The sequence below is a fragment of the Pleurodeles waltl genome, chromosome 8 (genome assembly GCF_031143425.1).
Source record: "Pleurodeles waltl isolate 20211129_DDA chromosome 8, aPleWal1.hap1.20221129, whole genome shotgun sequence".
NCBI lineage: Eukaryota > Metazoa > Chordata > Amphibia > Caudata > Salamandridae > Pleurodeles > Pleurodeles waltl.
Genome location: NC_090447.1, coordinates 1,287,486,013 through 1,287,503,018, shown reverse-complemented (window position 1 = coordinate 1,287,503,018; position 17,006 = coordinate 1,287,486,013). Strand labels below are relative to the sequence as shown.

The 17,006-nt window shown below is 44.1% G+C and overlaps 1 protein-coding gene across 1 annotated transcript in view; it reads right to left on the bottom strand.

Annotated features, from left to right (window-relative positions):
- Positions 1–17,006, bottom strand: part of MIPEP (mitochondrial intermediate peptidase) — a 700,113-nt gene that overhangs the window by 488,652 nt on the left and 194,455 nt on the right. The window contains exon 13 of the mRNA XM_069202242.1: positions 13,799–14,003. Within this exon, the coding sequence (XP_069058343.1) occupies positions 13,799–14,003 (205 nt within the window). The remainder of the gene's footprint in view (positions 1–13,798; positions 14,004–17,006) is intronic.

Below are 17,006 nucleotides of genomic sequence, written 5' to 3'. Positions count from 1 at the left end.
TAACAAGGTTATCAAGGACACTGTACAATTAGCCTTGGGATCTAATTTGTCCTGAAAGGAGGCCATCCAAAATATGTTGTTATCTTACAGAATTACACCACATTCAGTCACTGGCAAAACACCTTTTGAGTTATTGAGGGGTCGGAAACCATCTTCTAAATTAATTCCTTGGTGGTTGATGAACAGAAAACGAGGAAGTTCTGGTGGGTTAGACTTTAGCTCTGTGAGAGAACGGGTGCAAGAGTATCAAAATAAAGTGTTAAAATAAATGAACAGTGGAAAAACTATGCCAAACTTAGTGGTTGGACAGTACGTACGTGTGAATAATCTTGGGTTAATAAATAAAAGGAATGCGAGATGGTCACGCCCTATGAAAGTTGTGAAGGTATTGAATGGTGCTGTCCAACTTGAGGATGGAAGAGTACATAATTTGCGGCATGTGAGTTTGTTTAAAGCAAGTAACTTTCCCCAGGAGTCGGTGTGTGATGATCTTGATGAAGAGAGTGGATATTTGTATTTTTTGGTATTCCAATCTTAAGTATGTTGTATGTAGATGGTTTTATTTGTTTTATTGTTGTTTGATAAGAGGGGAAGATGTGTGGTGCGTAGATCGAATGTGGAAGGTGGTCGGCATTCGATCTACGACACAAGACCGGGGTTCGGTGAGGTGGCGGTTGGCGAACGGAGCAGTTCCGACATTGCTCCTGTAATGATCCCACGTATATAATAAATAAATAAAGGCAATTTACTCACTACCTGCGGTCTCGTCATAAAAACCTGCTTATTAGTGTCATCATTCTTATAACTGCTGAGGATTTTTTTTAGGTTTAAAGAGAAAGTTTGAGGATTCTTAAACTTATCAGAAGTTACCGAGACTGGTGCCACCATCAAACAGGAACCTGCCTTGAAGCGCGTCTCGTGGCAATAAGAAAGCACTGCTGGTAGCAGACGCTGCATGTATCCAAGAGAATTCATGTTCTTATTTCAGATTTCATTTGTCTAAAGGATGGGTGCCACCCATATTGTAACTAGTAAATACAATTACATTACAAAAAGGGGTTAAACGAAGGAAGAATTCACTGTGAGGTTTTATTGAATTGACAAGAAATTTCTGGAAGAAGGTCACAGTTCTGGAGTCCTCTAGCACTGAAAAAGCACAAGTGGGGAAGGTAACACAAACGTGTGAGGATGACACTTTTGGGCTCTACAACACACTTTGGGTCACACTTCTAAAATTCTCTTTCATAGGGAAGGAACAGTTGAAAAAATATTAGAAGCTGACGTATCTGGCGCACTCTAGAATTATGAACGGAGGAGCCAACACTACAACTCTACTCTAAAGCCGTATCATACAATCCATCCACCTTCTTATGTCAGCAAATTCTCCCTTTACTCCTGCGAGAAAACAGTTAGGGCTAAACTAGGAAAAACGGAGCGCATGAAGTATTCATCACTTTGGTTCCTTCACACGTTCTCTTGCACCTGGTGGGTGAGAACTACGATAGGTTTGTCCTCCCGCGTGCTAATGTTAAGAGCCAGATGTGTACCACTTACGCTGAAGACCCTGCAATGATCCCCCATCTCCTATGCAGGAACTTGACATGGCTCTGGGAATAGACAGCACAGATGAACCCTACTCAGTACAACCGTGGGCCCCAAACAATATAACTGATCCACAAGATTTCTTTCAAACATGTTAGCTGCATGCTCCACATTGTCATTAAAACTCAGAGGACCAGCATCTGCAGACATTAACACCGTTGGTTCCTTGACCGCAGACCAGGACACCAGTCTAATGACTACAAGAATGCTTGCAAAAGTCTGCCAATCACACGGGACAACATTTCAGTCCATTGTTTGTGCCTACTCTGCCACTCCAGAGACACAGTGAGAGAGATGCCATCCATTTGCAAATCAGCCTTATTCCTGCTCCAACAGTAACAGTTGAGCCAAACTCCATGGCCATCTCCACTCTGCATGGGAACAAAAACAATCACACAAGCTGCCACCAGCTAGAAATTCACTGTTAACAAAACAGAGGAAGCTATGCCTCTGAAATAACTCCTCCGAATAAGAAGTCCTCAACAGGACTAAATACCTCAATAGTTGCCATTTCTACAGGTAGTGAACTAAAGGTGTATGGCTGCACAAGAGATGGTACCAAATTAATCGACCTCACAAAGATGAAACGTTCAGTTGGCTTTGCCCGGATTAAAGCTCGTTATCTCTTCACACAAATGTCTGCAGCATGAGCTTAATTTACAGAGCCAATGCTAGCAGTAGAATTTAGGATTATTTCAGGAGGCAGGGGGACACTGGAGAGGCTTTTGGTGTAGTAGTGAAACCATGACTAGTGTGAACATCAGATGCCCCACAAATGCTTTGGTAAAATAATTGAATAATTTCACCACATTCAATTGCCCACTGCAGGGTTACTTTGCCTGTGCATAGGCCATACTAAAAGGCTGGACCAACGCTGCCCCATGCCAGGGATGAGTGAACTGGCAGAGACCTAGTTTTTTTAGGTCGAACGAAAGCGCTGCTCAGCCTGTTGTAAGTACTTTGAGGGCTTTTAACCATGCCCATCTGATGCCAATCACTTTCACTCGTTCCTGGGCTTGCCTTTCAAAAATCCCTTGATGTAATTGGTAAATGCTTTACGTTTGCATCGCTTTGGGGTGCTTTTATTACTGCCTTGCAGACTGACCCTGTTACATTGACTATTGCACAATTGCCAATGTACTTCAGCGTGAATAAACTAATTTCTTTCTTCTGTCTCTCCCCTTCGCACTCAATGGCAGCCATGGTGCTTACAGCGTGAACACAGCGGTATTGAAGTGCTGGTCACATTGTTCACTCTGTTACCTAATCAGAGTCATTTATTTTGGCTCTCCTTTTCACGCTCCATAGCTTTCACAAAAACACTTGTAATTGATAAGTGCTTTACGTAAAAATAAAATTTAAAAAAAAAACAGAAATCCTCAAAGTGGCTCTCTCAACACAGTGGAATCTCACCCCACAATGCTGTGCAGGCCATTACTTTTAGAATACATTTTTGTTCATAACTCAGTCTGTGGTGGTCCGAGGACAATGAGATCACCACCAACATTTTCACTACAATGTGCTCTTTCTGTCTACATGATATATGAGTCCACACATTAGATTATTGGGGGCCCCTAAATAATAATCCATCCCAACATTCAGTGTCTTTTTGCGCTCTCTCATGGCTGGAACCTCTGTTTTACCTCTGGGAGTAGTTTGTGTTTTAAGGACCTTATTTGTAATATCATTGCAGTAGGCCTGTTAGCTCAGAAAATGTGTAAGGCACTATGGGGGTCATTCCAATGTTGGCGGGCGGTGGAGGCCGCCCGCCAGAATTCCCCCCTCCGAAATACCGCGCCGCGGTCAAAAGACTGCGGCGGGTATTACAAGTTTTCCCCTGGGCGGGCGGGCGGTTGCTGAAAAACCGCCCGCCAGCCCAGGGGAAAACGACCGTCCCACGAGGATGCCGGCTCGTAATCGAGCCGGCGGAGTGGGAAGGTGCGACGGGTGCAGTGGCACCCGTCGCGTATTTCAGTGTCTGCAAGGCAGACACTGAAATACTTTGCGGGGCCCTCTTACGGGGGCCCCGCGACCCCCCCCTACCGCCATCCTGTTCATGGCGGTTTTCCCGCCATGAACAGGATGGCGGTAGGGGGGGTCGGAATCCTCATGGCTGCGGAGCGCGCTCCGCAGCCATGGAGGATTCACACGAGTAGCGGAAAGTCGGCGGGAGACCGCTGACTTTCCGCTTCTGACCGCGGCTGAACCGCCGCGGTCAGAATGCTCGTTGGAGCACCGCCAGCCTGTTGGCGGTGCTCCCGTGGTCGGTGGCCCTGGCGGCCCCGGCCGCCAGGGTCAGAATGACCCTCTATGTCCTGTAAGGGTTAAATATATGGTTACACTGCATTACTTTCTGCCGTTCTCTTTGCATGGGGTTATGCCCTCCAGGGGCTAACGATATGGTTACATAACCATGTTTCTTAAAAATGCTATTTTTATTGTGGTGTCCTCTAGGGGCTGTTCTGAGCATTACGGTCAACATACTACAATATTTGCAGGCAGGAAACTCACCCCATAATGCTTTATAAGGTACTACTTTTACAAAACATTTTTGCTCATAACTCAGCCTGTGATGGTCCCAAAATAATAACTCCTCCCACCATTCAGTGTCTTTTTAGGCAGTCTCATGGTTGTAACTTTTGTTTTACAGCTGGGAGTAGTTTGTGTTTTAAATGTCTTGTTTGTAATGTCATTGCAGTAGGCCAGCTAGCCCTAAAAATGTATAATGCACTATGCCCTTTCGGGGCTAAATATATGGTTACAGTGCATTACTTTCTGACATTTTCTTTTAATGTGGTTATGTCCTCTACGGGCTAACTACATGGTTACACAACCATGTTTCTTAAAAAATGCTATTTTGATTGTAGTGTCCTCTAGGGGCTGTTCTGAGCATTACAGTCTATTGCCAACATTTTATTTCTGATAAAGGTTTTTATTGGGTTTACATGACAGTTGTATATGTTTTATTAATCTCTCCTTATTGCAATTATGATCATGATTCAGGCCAACTTACCATTCTTATTATACCATGACTGTTTGAACACTCTTGATATTTTTCAGTGACCTTTCTAGTTTATTTCTGTTGTTACTCCTCCGTAGCTGTCTTGTGTCTTTTTTTGGGAATTATGTTAGCCAGCCAGCAACTCTGATGGTGGGGTGGTGAAAGTGGAAGTGGTTATATGGCAAGAAAAGTACAGTTATGAATTTACAACGACAATTGCTCTAACTAAAGCAAATGTGAGACCTGTTGCATTACAAATGCCTGTTTTCTTTGCCTATTGATAAGAGTAGTCTGTATGTTTAAAGGAGAAAAAAATGCAAATATCAGAATGCAAAGAAAATAAAATTTGGACTCGATGAACTAGTCAAACTCGGAATAGGACAATGTGCGAGATCTATGGGAAAGCTTTGGATTGCTTCGATGTGAATTAAGATGTTTTCTTGTAGAGCACACACTGTGAACTGAATTCGTTACATGCTTTCTTGAATGTTTGGCAGACCATAGATCAAAGACAAAGGCAGGAAGTCAATTGGCTAAGATCATAAGGGTGATCCAAATAGAAGATGGAATTTCAATTTTTTTATTTAATTTGTGAAATGTGCCTCTTATTAGATAGATCGTATACCCTCCCAACTGACCCTGGCCAGGAACCCTTGCAAAACTCAATAACGAAGGCTACAATGAGTAAACAGTTTTGCATTTGTCTTCACAATTCAGTTTCAATTTCTTCAAATTCCTCAGCAGTTCTAAAATGTTATGTGTACGTAAGCACGCCCTTGGCATTTTTGTAGCACAAACCTACTAGTCAAACGGCATCGGAGCGCTGTAGCGGGTCAACGGCAAGGAACTAGTCAATAACTAGTAACAAGCATTTTCAATGCAACGGGTCTCTCATTTGTTTGAGTTAGAGCTATTCGCGTTGTAAAGCAAAAAAAACGCAGCGTGATCCCGCTGTGTAGAAAATAAACAGATAAAGTAGTCCAGACTCCAGGCTGAAAACATCAAGCCTCGTATGTTTTTGGTACTTTACCGGTGCTGTGTCGGTGGGCTAAACACCAGAAAAGGCATGACATATGCATGCCTTTCACAAATGAAAGCAAGCGGATTTTAAAAGGCTAGCCCACGAACCAATGTAAGTGACTGACGTGGCATGGGCGTGGTATCAAGCCCAAAGAGAGATTACAGAATGGACGGAGCACTTTGTGCTCGCCCATAAAAAGGGGTGGCAGACTTCTAAGAGTGAAAGTGGACCGATGTGAATTCACAATTGACAGTCAATGCATTAAGATTCTCTCATTTTTTTATTTCAGCAATTAACCTACCATTTTATTTGCTTTTACAATGTATAACTTCTGTCTTTTTTTAGTAGGAGAGTCCTTGTAAATGGGCATCATCATTAAAAGGAAAGAGCCTTGAAAGTGCAGCTATAGGCTGGGATGACACTTGGGCTATGGGATACTTTAAATGTTACTAAGTAGTATTTTTCTGGTGGACGTTGTCGCCTATCTGCACCCTGCTTTCCACCACATTCTACAGTTTATCATTTTATTCAGATTAAGGAAATTATGGACAAAAATATGGAAAAAAAGTCAGAAATATAATTCAACTAAATAGTAGTTTGACTCTGTCTAATCAATAGTCTTCTGACAGTGTGCTGCACAGCTCAGGGAAGACCGTCTCTTGTAATTATGGTCTGAAATTCAAAACACTAAGCACGGCTGCCAATCCTGTGTCACTTTCTCGCCTAAATAGGTGTGGGGGGTTTGGCGGGGTTACAAGGATAAACCGCCCACGTCTCCTCCAGTTCGTACACCCATGACTGCGGTAAACCTCGTGTTTTCTTTGCTGAAAACGAGGTGAGGTTTTGAGAAAATTAAAGTCAATACAATGCTCAGTAACTCTCCAATTAATCAACGGCGTGACAGCACTGCCACCTGGTGGTGGCTACAAGAATCTTAAGCAAACATGCCTTTATAAGTGAATAGTACAAATGTTACTTTCTGCTAGCTGTTAATCGTACAAAGCACCACTGTGATGCCTGCAGCGTGGCATCGCGGCACTCAAATCAAATGTGACCCAGTGACTCCCATGAATCGACTAGCACACCTTTTCACTGTAGCGAACTCCAATGTTATATATATATATATATATATATATATATATATATATATTTATATATTTTTTTCACTGAAAAAACAAAGGTTACAGGGACGTAACTAGAATTTAACAAAATGACCATAAAAACCTAAAAATTCACTTAAAAAAAAACAAAGGTTATTGAGACGTTATAGTTAGGCTTACATTTTAAACATACAAAACCATAGAAGTTCACCTGTTAGAGTTACTATCACTAGCATCCTCGCCATGCACTGCTTATTACCCGACAAATTATGGCACTCATGACATCTTTGGTAACATAATTGATAATATCAGTGTAATATCGGCAGCAAAATGTTGACGAAAAAACTGCATGGCGGGGGCGCGAGTTACTGTTACCTTGGAGCAGGAGTTATAGTTACTTGCAGTGCATTTCTATGGTTGTGTACGTTTAAAATGTGAGCCTAACTATTAAGTTCCTGTAACTTTTGCTTTTTTCAGTGAATTCCTATGTTTTTTTTTAACGTAAAGTAATTTTCATTACTATACGTTAATCCAACCATCGCCATGCACAGTCTTTTTCCATGCGCAGCCGGGGTTGGCTGCAGAGTCTGGCCTGTAGCCAGGCCCCAACCTTACGCCACACACTGCCTTCAGCCGTGCGTAGTGGGGTTGGCGACAGGGCCTGGTCTGCAGCCAACACCACTAACCACCCGACCCCCACTGCGCACAGCCTTTGGCCAGGCGCAGCAGGAGTTGTCCTCGTAGCTCCACTCCCCCAGCCGATTTCGGCCCCCGGAACGGCATCCGCCTTCTAAATTTTTTTTGGGAGGGGGGCATGCGTCCCTCCACCCTCTGCCGATTTTGTCCCTGGGGACTCCTACTCCTTGGGGGCCTGGCGGTAATATTTTTATTCTTTTTGGGGAGGGGGCCTCATGGCCCCCTCCCTGGGCGGATCTCACCCCACAGACCCCAAGCCCCGTGGCCCAGCCTAAACATTTAATTTTATTTTTTGGAGGAGGGGGCCCAAGAGGCCACCCGTCCCAGGCCGATCTTGGACCCAGGGACCCCATCCCTTGGAGTCCGGCCATGTCGGGGGCACCCAGTCACAATGTTAGGGACCGCTGGGGGAGCTTGAAGTCCCCCACGGTCCCAGCCGGCTCCCCATCTCCCATGGAAAATCTGTCTCAGGAAGGTGGTGGTCCCCGAGGCTTGAGGGGGCAAGGCGCCCGCCCCGGGCGGTGGGACGGCCAGGCACCCCCTGAATTTCTGTAAGCATATTCTGTCTCAGGGAGGTGGCGGTTCCTGGGTCTGTGGGGTGCGGGGCACCCCCTGCATTTCATTACACATATTCTACCCTGGGGAGATGATGGCTCATGGGAAAGCGGGGTGGAGGTAACGTGCGATGGAGAAGGGGGGGGGGACAGTACCCCCTCATTAAAAATGTCAATGCCCCCAGGACCTGGTCCACATGGGGGCTGCATTTAAACAAGCGCAAGTCAGCATCTTGTTTTTTTTAAAAATGTTTTCCCCAGGTTTGCTGCGACCCCTGCCAAAAAATTAAAAAAAATGCTTTTTGGTCTGGGGGGTCCCTCTGGGACTCCCTGCACCAGAGCTAAGGGGTCAGGGTTTAACTAACCTAGCCTCTTATCTTATTATTTACATTTTTGTCTGGGACTCGGTATGGGAGGTGGGTACAGAGAGTTTGACCTCACTGATCCGCTACACTGATGAAAGGGATGCGAGGAACACAGTCTTGAGGGTGAAAAGCTGCAAGTGGCAGCTGTGTAATGGCACAAAGGAAGCACACCTCTAGAATGTAAGAACCAAATTAAGGTTTCACTGTAGCATGACAAAGGAGGTGGGAGGAAACAGTTGTTGAAACCCTTTTAAAAACACACAACTGGAGACTTAAAGAAGGAAGGCTGATTCGGCAACTGCAAAAAAGCCAAAGGATACCCTTCAACAGTGCTCAGAACAAAGCCTTGCCAGACGAGGGCCAAAACAAATAACAAAAAGTCAGATACGTTTGCCCGGAGGCAGTTCATCTGGTAAGTGCTGCGCGCCATGCTCCAAATTTGTCCCAAAAACAGGCGTATACAATTTTTGTCGAGGGGCGCCTGCCTGTCAAGATGACATCAACCACCCCCAGCAGGAAGGTTGAAAACATTAAGCTTTGGCCACCCAATCTCCAAACACAAAAGGTGTATATTGCAAAGGCCCCAGTGCAGAACATGGCCCTGCTGCTGCGACAGCAGATCCTCCAAAAGAGGCAGCCTGATAGGAGGATAGAAGCTCAGGACCAGGAGTTCCAGTAACCATACTCTCTTTACCCAATTTGGAGCCACTAGGATGACTTGCCATTAGTTGGTCCTGATCTTCTTGACTCAGGCAGGAGTGGTATTAATGAACAGTCGTACAGGAGCCGGAGTTTCACTTGAGGCAGAATACACCTCCAAGCAAGAGAAGCCTTGGAAACTCCAACGCACAAGTGCTGATATTGTGTGTTCTCAGCAGCAGCAAAGAGATTGAGCTAAGGTTCTCCTTAAGCGTTGTAGACACTTCATGCCCACTTCCAGATGCAATTGCCACTCATGATATGCTAAGTATCGAGGATGAGTTTCTCTGCCCCGGAATTAAAAGGTGGCTCACCGCCAGGAATATTTGTTGGTGGTCCAGCCATTTCCAGATGCACTGGGCCTCCAGGCACAGGGTCCGTGACCCCACTCTGCCATGTTTTTGCAGTACCACACAGCAGTTGTGTTGTTCTTGAGCACCTTTACCAGACTCCCCTTGATGGTAGGGAGAAAGGTCTTTAACATCAAGTGGAGGATCCTCAGCTTCAGAAGGCTTATAGGGAGCTGGAACTCAGCTGAAGACCAGCGGCCTCTGCTCTCCACCTCTCCCAATCTAGAAGCGATGCACCAGTCTCTACTGTCAGCTCTGGGCGGGGAAGAAAATGGGGTCTGCTGCTAACCTAATTGCAGTCCATTAGCCACCCCTGCAGGTCTTTTGCAGTCTCCAACTAAAACTAAATGTGGTCGGAGATGTTCCAGTGATACTGGGCCAACTGAGACTTCACAAATCACTACAGAGCCTGCATATGCCATGCCATCTGGCATGCTTGAGTCCATCCATCCCAGCAGCATCAGTCGACCTCAATTGAATCCAGGACTAAGGCTGGAAGATCAGGATCATAGACTGAATGTCCTGGACTCACTTTCCTTTGGGAAAGGTACAAAACCAAACAGTGTCCAGAATGGCTCCGAAAAAGGGAAGCATCAGAGAAGGAGTCAGGTGTGACTTGAGCAGGTTGACAGTGAACCCCAAAGATGACAGGAGGCTCACTGTAGCCTCAACATCCTCAACAGTCAGTCATCGAAGTACAAGAAGCCTGACATCCTTGACTCCGAATTGTATCACCACCATGCCATCACATTCTTGAACACCCAAGGGGCGCTGGTGAAACCAAAGGGGAACACAGTGAACTGAAAGTGCTCCTGTCGCATCACGAACCACAGGCAGGGCCAATGAGCCAGCAGGATGGGTATATGGAAATAGGTGCCAAGCTGATCCAAAATGGCCACAAGTCTAGAGGGCAGAGTTAGACAAGGCCTAGGCCAGGGTGAGCATCTTGAATTTCTCCCTCTAGAAGAAGGTGGTGAGATGAGGAGCAGGTCTAGAATATGCTGAAGGCCTCCACCCTTCGTAGGCACCAGAAGTAACCTGAGGAAAACCACCTGCTACTTATAGCTCTGGCACCCTGTCAATGGCCCCTTAAGCCAAAAGGGCTAAGATTTCCTAACAAAAAATGGAGAGATCAACCTCCGTCAGTCACTGGGGGATGGTGGAAGGCGTGGCAGAGAAGAGAGGAAGGGTAGCGCATGTCCACTGAAAAGATCTCCAAGTCTTACCTGTCTGATGTTGTACCTTGCCAACCAAGGTGATTCGTTAGAACCTGCCTCTCACCGGGAGAAGGTGCTTCCCTACGGCACACTGAAGAGGTTTAGCAGGAGGGGCTGCCTGCTTTCTTTAAATCACTCTAAAATGGAATCAGCCTTGTCCCCAAATAGGCAAGTCCCGTTGAAGGGCATGTCCATAAGGGACCTATGGGCATAGCCAGAAAACCTGGTTGATTGCAGCCACGCATTGCTGCAAATGGCAACATTGGTACCAATGGCTCTTCCAACATAATCTATGATGCCCAAGCCACAAAGAGTTGTGAACGTGGCCGCATCACAACCATCTTACATGGCCTAGGCAAAGACTGGTCAGAGAGCTTCACTGACACCAGTGAGGACTTGAGCCATTGAGTCCCAAAGGGCATGGGAATAGTTTTAGGAGGCAGCTGCCATTTATTGAATGGAAAGCTAGGCTGGTGGAAGAGAAAAAATGTTTCCCAACCATCTATACCTGTTTAGTCTTTATCAGGGGTTTTGGGAAATGTATTGGGATGTTATCTGCTTGTGGATGCCTGCACCACTACATTTTTGAGGGAGAGAGGAACACAGGTTCACCTTGGGCTGGGTAAAGCTATTTGTTGACTGGTGGCCAGAGCAATGCTTGACCCAGGCTCCCAATAAGGTATCTGACATTGCCTCTTTGAGTAGCAGAAGGGGCTGAAAAGATGTTCATCCCCACTGGAGGACGTACATCACCACATTAGTTTTTACTTCAAAGGTGAGGAGCTGAGGTAAAAGACTTTGTCCACCCTAAGCATTACCAGGGCGTAGGAAGCAGATTATTCGGTGACTGGACCGGGGGAATGGAGTCAGTACAGAGCCGCATGGCGTCACCTACCAGTGCACAGAGGTGTTCCTGAAAAGTTTGTAGCTCCAGTCTGGCGCCTGGGGAATATTCAAAAGTTGAGGAATCTGCAGCTAGAAGTCCTTTTAATGGAATTACTTTTATATGAATACTCATTTTGTGTGTTTGAAGGTGTAGTAAAAGTGGATATTTGCTGTTGCAAGACAATTTGATAAACATGCACAGGAACCCATTGCATTCTTCAGCCGGCATCACAACTGTAATCAATACCTAACTCAAAATACTATAGGACCTTTCAGGTTCATGAACGAACGGATCACTAACAGATTGTCATACAACACAAAATAGAAATAAAAACACTGGTAATATGCATGCAGGGCTAGAGGGGAAAAGGAAAAACAGCCCTTGCAAATTTTTATTTACTCGTTCATGAAATCAATATACTGAACAAACAAGGAAAACCACTATCTGAGGGACTCAGGGGAACCGACCCTCAAGAAAGTTTTTTGAAAATGTGTTGAAAGCACTGCATTTCGCAACTCGGGCCTAATTCACAAAGGGCCTCCGCCCTTGTGACGGAGACCCCACAGTCGTGGGGGAGTCTCAGCACTTGGGGCAGAATCTCCGCAGTGAGAATTCTCATTGAGGATATTCCACCCCAAGTGCGGAAACTCCTCCACGAGTGCAGAGGCCCTTTGTGAATCAGGCCCTCAGTTTTCATCACATACTGTGTTCCACCATCAACTATTTTCCTCACCCTTCCATTCTTATGCTCTCATGAACTGTCTCGATTCCTCTTCCCTTTTCTCGAACTGTAACATCGCTATGACTTCCTCCCATCCTTTTCTACTGCTTCCTCCTCCTTACAACTGTTCTCTCCTTCTTGCCCGTTTCATTTCCCTTGCATCCCTCACTATGTTCCCTCATATAGCAGAAACACTAAATGAGTGTTCCAATTTAAAATAAACTGCAGCTAATGACGACTCCATTATACATCTGAAACTTCATATAGTTGTGATTAGGAAATAGCTGTAGCCACACAGTGCGGTATTCTTTTAATTCTCCACTTTTACTACCAGCTGTCAGCATAAATGTATAAGCTAACAAGACAAAGCTACAATGTCCTAAAAATAAAAGAAAAACAACTGCATGCTTGTGTGCCTGGATTGTCTCTCGGTCCAAGTACTCCAAAACAGTAAGTAATGATGCCACCCATCATCATGACAAAAGAAAGTGTGTGGAGCAAGCATCTCCCGCCACCAACCTCTAGAAGGGTTCACAATGTAAACGTAGCCACAAACACAACCTCATGCATACACTACTTGGTAGCTAGACCTGACATGTTTGGGCTATTACTGGGGCACGCTACATGGAAGGGTGTGGGGTGGCCGACTGAGTATTTAAGATCAAATGCAGCACACAGCAGAATAGTACAGATCGAGCCTCCACTAACCAAGAACCTGCCTGACCTTACCCAAGTATGTATCTGCCCCTAATACTGCCCGTATGATAAAAGCCTTGCAAGAGTGGTGGTGGGACTGGGTGCAGGGATGTTATCAGGGCAGGCCAGGGAATTTGAGAAGTGTTACATGAATTATACCATTAGTCAGTGTAATACACCTTTGTGTGGCGAAAACACAGAACATCTACTGTTTGCCTGGAACATGCCTGGGCTACATCAACAGTGTGTCAAGCTAGAGCTGGAAAATGAAGAAGGGAAATGTATTTGTGCCACCGTCCACGTAAGCGTGTGCTGGAAATGCGCAATGTTGTATCAGTAAGCCCATGCTGTATCTGAAAAAAGTACATAATTGAGTGGAAAGCTTCTATGCAGAGTACAACTCTGATTCTCTAGTGTCCTCTCCATTAGAAAATAGAATAAATGGTGAAGAGTGGTGGTGAGCAGCCAGGTTACCCGGAACTCCCACGCTGGCGCCAAGCAGTCCTCAAGGATAAAACTTTTGTGCTACTTTTGCACATTGTTTATGGCTCTCCTGCCCAGTTCCTGGGGTGCTTTTGGTGTGACAGCAGCTCTTCAGGTGGTCATGTGAACAGTGCCAGTAGAAGGAGCAGTGCCAACCCTTACTTTGTGGAGTGTGGCATGGAGAGATTGATTCAGTGGATAGTGGGCCTTTAGGAAAAATCAACGTCAAACTACAAGCCCACTAGGTGATTAGGTGTAGCCCACCATGGCCAGCCCAGCACTTTGTGTATGCGTTGGTCCAAAAGATTCTTTTAAAAAAAGGTCATGCAACACATACAAATTCTAGGCGTCTCCCTCTCCACCCCCACATTACCTCTCAGTAATACCCCACAGTCATTAATCCTTACCAGTTACATGCTGGTACCGCGTGCGCCCAAGCATGGAATGCATGGCATGACCCATTTCATGGAAGAGGTTCTCCATCATTCCAGGAGTCAATAATGTTGGCGTGTTTCTACTGGAACTGGGCAAACTCAGCATAAGGACGACCACAGGGAGCTGGTATTCCCCATTCTCTTTTAACCTTCCTCCGCGAATTGTAAAGTGGCAATCCTGCAGAAAGTGAAACGAGTCACAAAAAATATCTCATGTGAAATATTTTGTAGTAGTGCTGTGTTTAAAAAAATTACAGTAAACTAGTAATAGTGACTGCAGTGGCAGGATTTATGCAGATTCTGCAGCATGGGCCCTTCAGCTCAGGCAACTCAAGTACAAACCCAGAGCTCGTTCAAACATTGTGAAAAGAGGCTAGTGTCTCTGTGCATGCCTTTACTGCATTATTCTGGTCACAACAAATTAAGAATTAGGAGGAAGCTAATAAAGCTATGTTTATGATTGTTCAGATATTACCCATGCTTACACATACAAATGTTTTTTTTTTAAAGTAGCATTTCTTTGTATTGTACCTAGCAAATAAATAAATAAACTTGTACTTTGGTTAATGGGAAGTAAGGGCCTACTGTTTCTTTTAAAAAAAATGTTATTTACAGGTGTAGCAGTGAAACTGAGCAAGCCAATCATGAATGTGGGAAACCTCAGGAGGCGTTTGTTGCTGAGTCCAAAAGGTCACTGAGTGGCTGGTAAAATTCCCCAAATTACCTCTCCTTTTAGACCTCCATGAAAAGCCAAAATAGGAGAGGACAGAACAAAGCATGGCATTTGTGATGATTTATGACAACATCAGCATAACCAGAAGCACTGCACAATCATAAAATGTATCATCAGAACCCCTGTCAGAGGGCCATGGGGTAAAAAGGGGTGACTGGGCCCAATCGTGGGCGCTGTGGCAATTTTTATTCCTGCTGTCCCAATGCCACACCTCCTATAGTCATGGCCCACTGATATATCTCCATAAAACAATTGTTGAGATTTTCATTTTTGATTTCTGTTTTTGTATCATTAGAGAAATAACTTAGCTTAGGTAGACATTGCTAATCGGGGCGATTATTTCTGGATTACATTTTTAAAAACAGTGTAAGTGTTGCAGTGATGATGTAATATTTCATAATTATGAGACCTATATACTTCACTTTGGTGTCAAAAGATATGTTTTGGGGTCAAGTAGTCTTACAGAGACAGAAAATAACTCCTCAGAGGAACCCATCTGACATTTTACAAAATGGCAGCTCTATAATGATGTGTTTTAGCCATCATGTTGGTAATTTATTTTAATATTGTTTTTGTTTGAGGTTTTCCATTGATTCAAATTCGTAAACACGAGTGAAGCAGGTAGTAGGAGAAGATCTTTACCTCATGACAAAGAGGTTTTGTAATTAACAACAGAGAACTCCCTTAACAAAGAAAAATGTGTCATATACTTAACTAATCCAAATGAAAAGCGAACATCAACGGCTGGCCAGAAGAGAGTTTGAGATGCTGCAGAAATACGGCAAGACAAAGTTAACAAAAGATTGAAACTGATGGGTGAAGAGGATCAAATATTTTATCACTGTATCAACAAATGCTACAAGCCGGATACAATGGAAAAAAGCCTGAAAATAATTGTCAAAAAATAGCAGAAACCAGTAAATCACAAAAAGAATCGGATTCTTCTGAGAAAGCAACAACAACCAAACCCATTGCCCATCCACTTGGAAGATCGATGGCTAACCCTCGTCCACCTCCAACAACTGATCAGAAAGCACAGGATCTTCAATGTGTTATCTCTGAGATAGCCAGAACAAGGGCCAAACAGATCGACGAAAGAACAAAGTACAGAGTATATGAGTGTCAAAGGGCAAACATATCAGCATCTAGTTTCTTCTAAAATGACATTTTCAGCCGAGTAGCTGATCTAAACATTGAGATCAATGTATTTACAGCAGATATGTATGCCCACCCGAACTGCAAGAGAGCATACATTAGAAAATATGAATGTACAATGAGCTCCGAGCAGCAACGTAACAGCCAACCTTCAGTTGAGTTTGCACTCTTTGAAAAAGCAAATTAAGTTTTAAAGCCAATCTTAAGTACTGGCTATGGGTTCACAATTAGTGAGATCAGAGAAATAATGGTCAACACTGATGAAAATGTATTGATCCATAATAATGAAATTAAGATTTTTCTGGTAAGAATGTACAATGATAGAATTCGTTTTTGTCAGTCTAAAAAAAAGAATGAGCCACTTACTGTGTTCTCAGTTCTTTCTGCCATAATGTCAAGGTTGCAGTAAAATCAGCAGGCACTATTTTAAGAAGCATACTTAAAAATTTAGATTTTGGACTTAATGACAAATTTTGTGATGCCCCAGAGCTCAATACATTGTGGAAGTCTACAAGAATGCCTGATGTTGTCTTAACAATTTTTACATCTTTGTTTAATGTCAGCAAAGCAAAACTGTTACAAACTAAAGTTCTTGAGTTTGGAACAGAAGTCAACAACATTGATGATGGTTTTGAAGATATAAGCGAAGAAGTGGAAGACAATCTCGTGCCTTGACAGGCTTACACTGTGCAAATATACTGTCTTTTCCAAATCATGTTTTATTAATTACACCACGGCAAAAAGAAAACTCCGTTACACATGATGACTGCCCATGCAATCTATGACAAGAGCAAAAGTAGAGAGGTAATCACTTCAATGAATAGGATTGGTGTATCAACAAGTTATAATGACACAGTACGGAGCAGGAACTTGTTAGCAGCTCTTGCTGTAAAGTCTTGCGAATTCGACAGCACACCACTTACAAGTCACGTTATCAGGAAAGGATTTACAATTGATGCTCTAGATAATTTTGACGACAGCTCTTCTTTGTCTGGAACAACTAGCACACATGATACTGCCATGGTGCTTTTTCAAGACTGTACCAGTGAAGAAGCTGCTGGAAAAGAAGCTGTGTCAGCTGTAGCATAAACAAACAACACTGCAAACTTATAACCCAACTGCCTTGCCAACAAATGCAAGGAGCCTGTGCAACTACACAACATTGTGACCATACAATATGCGGATAACGATATAAAGACACTTCTACTAGATATCCTGGAAAATGGATCAAAACTATAAGCAGAACTGAAGCAGAAGAGATTTGTATTGAAAAAAAGAAAAAGCTGTTTGACC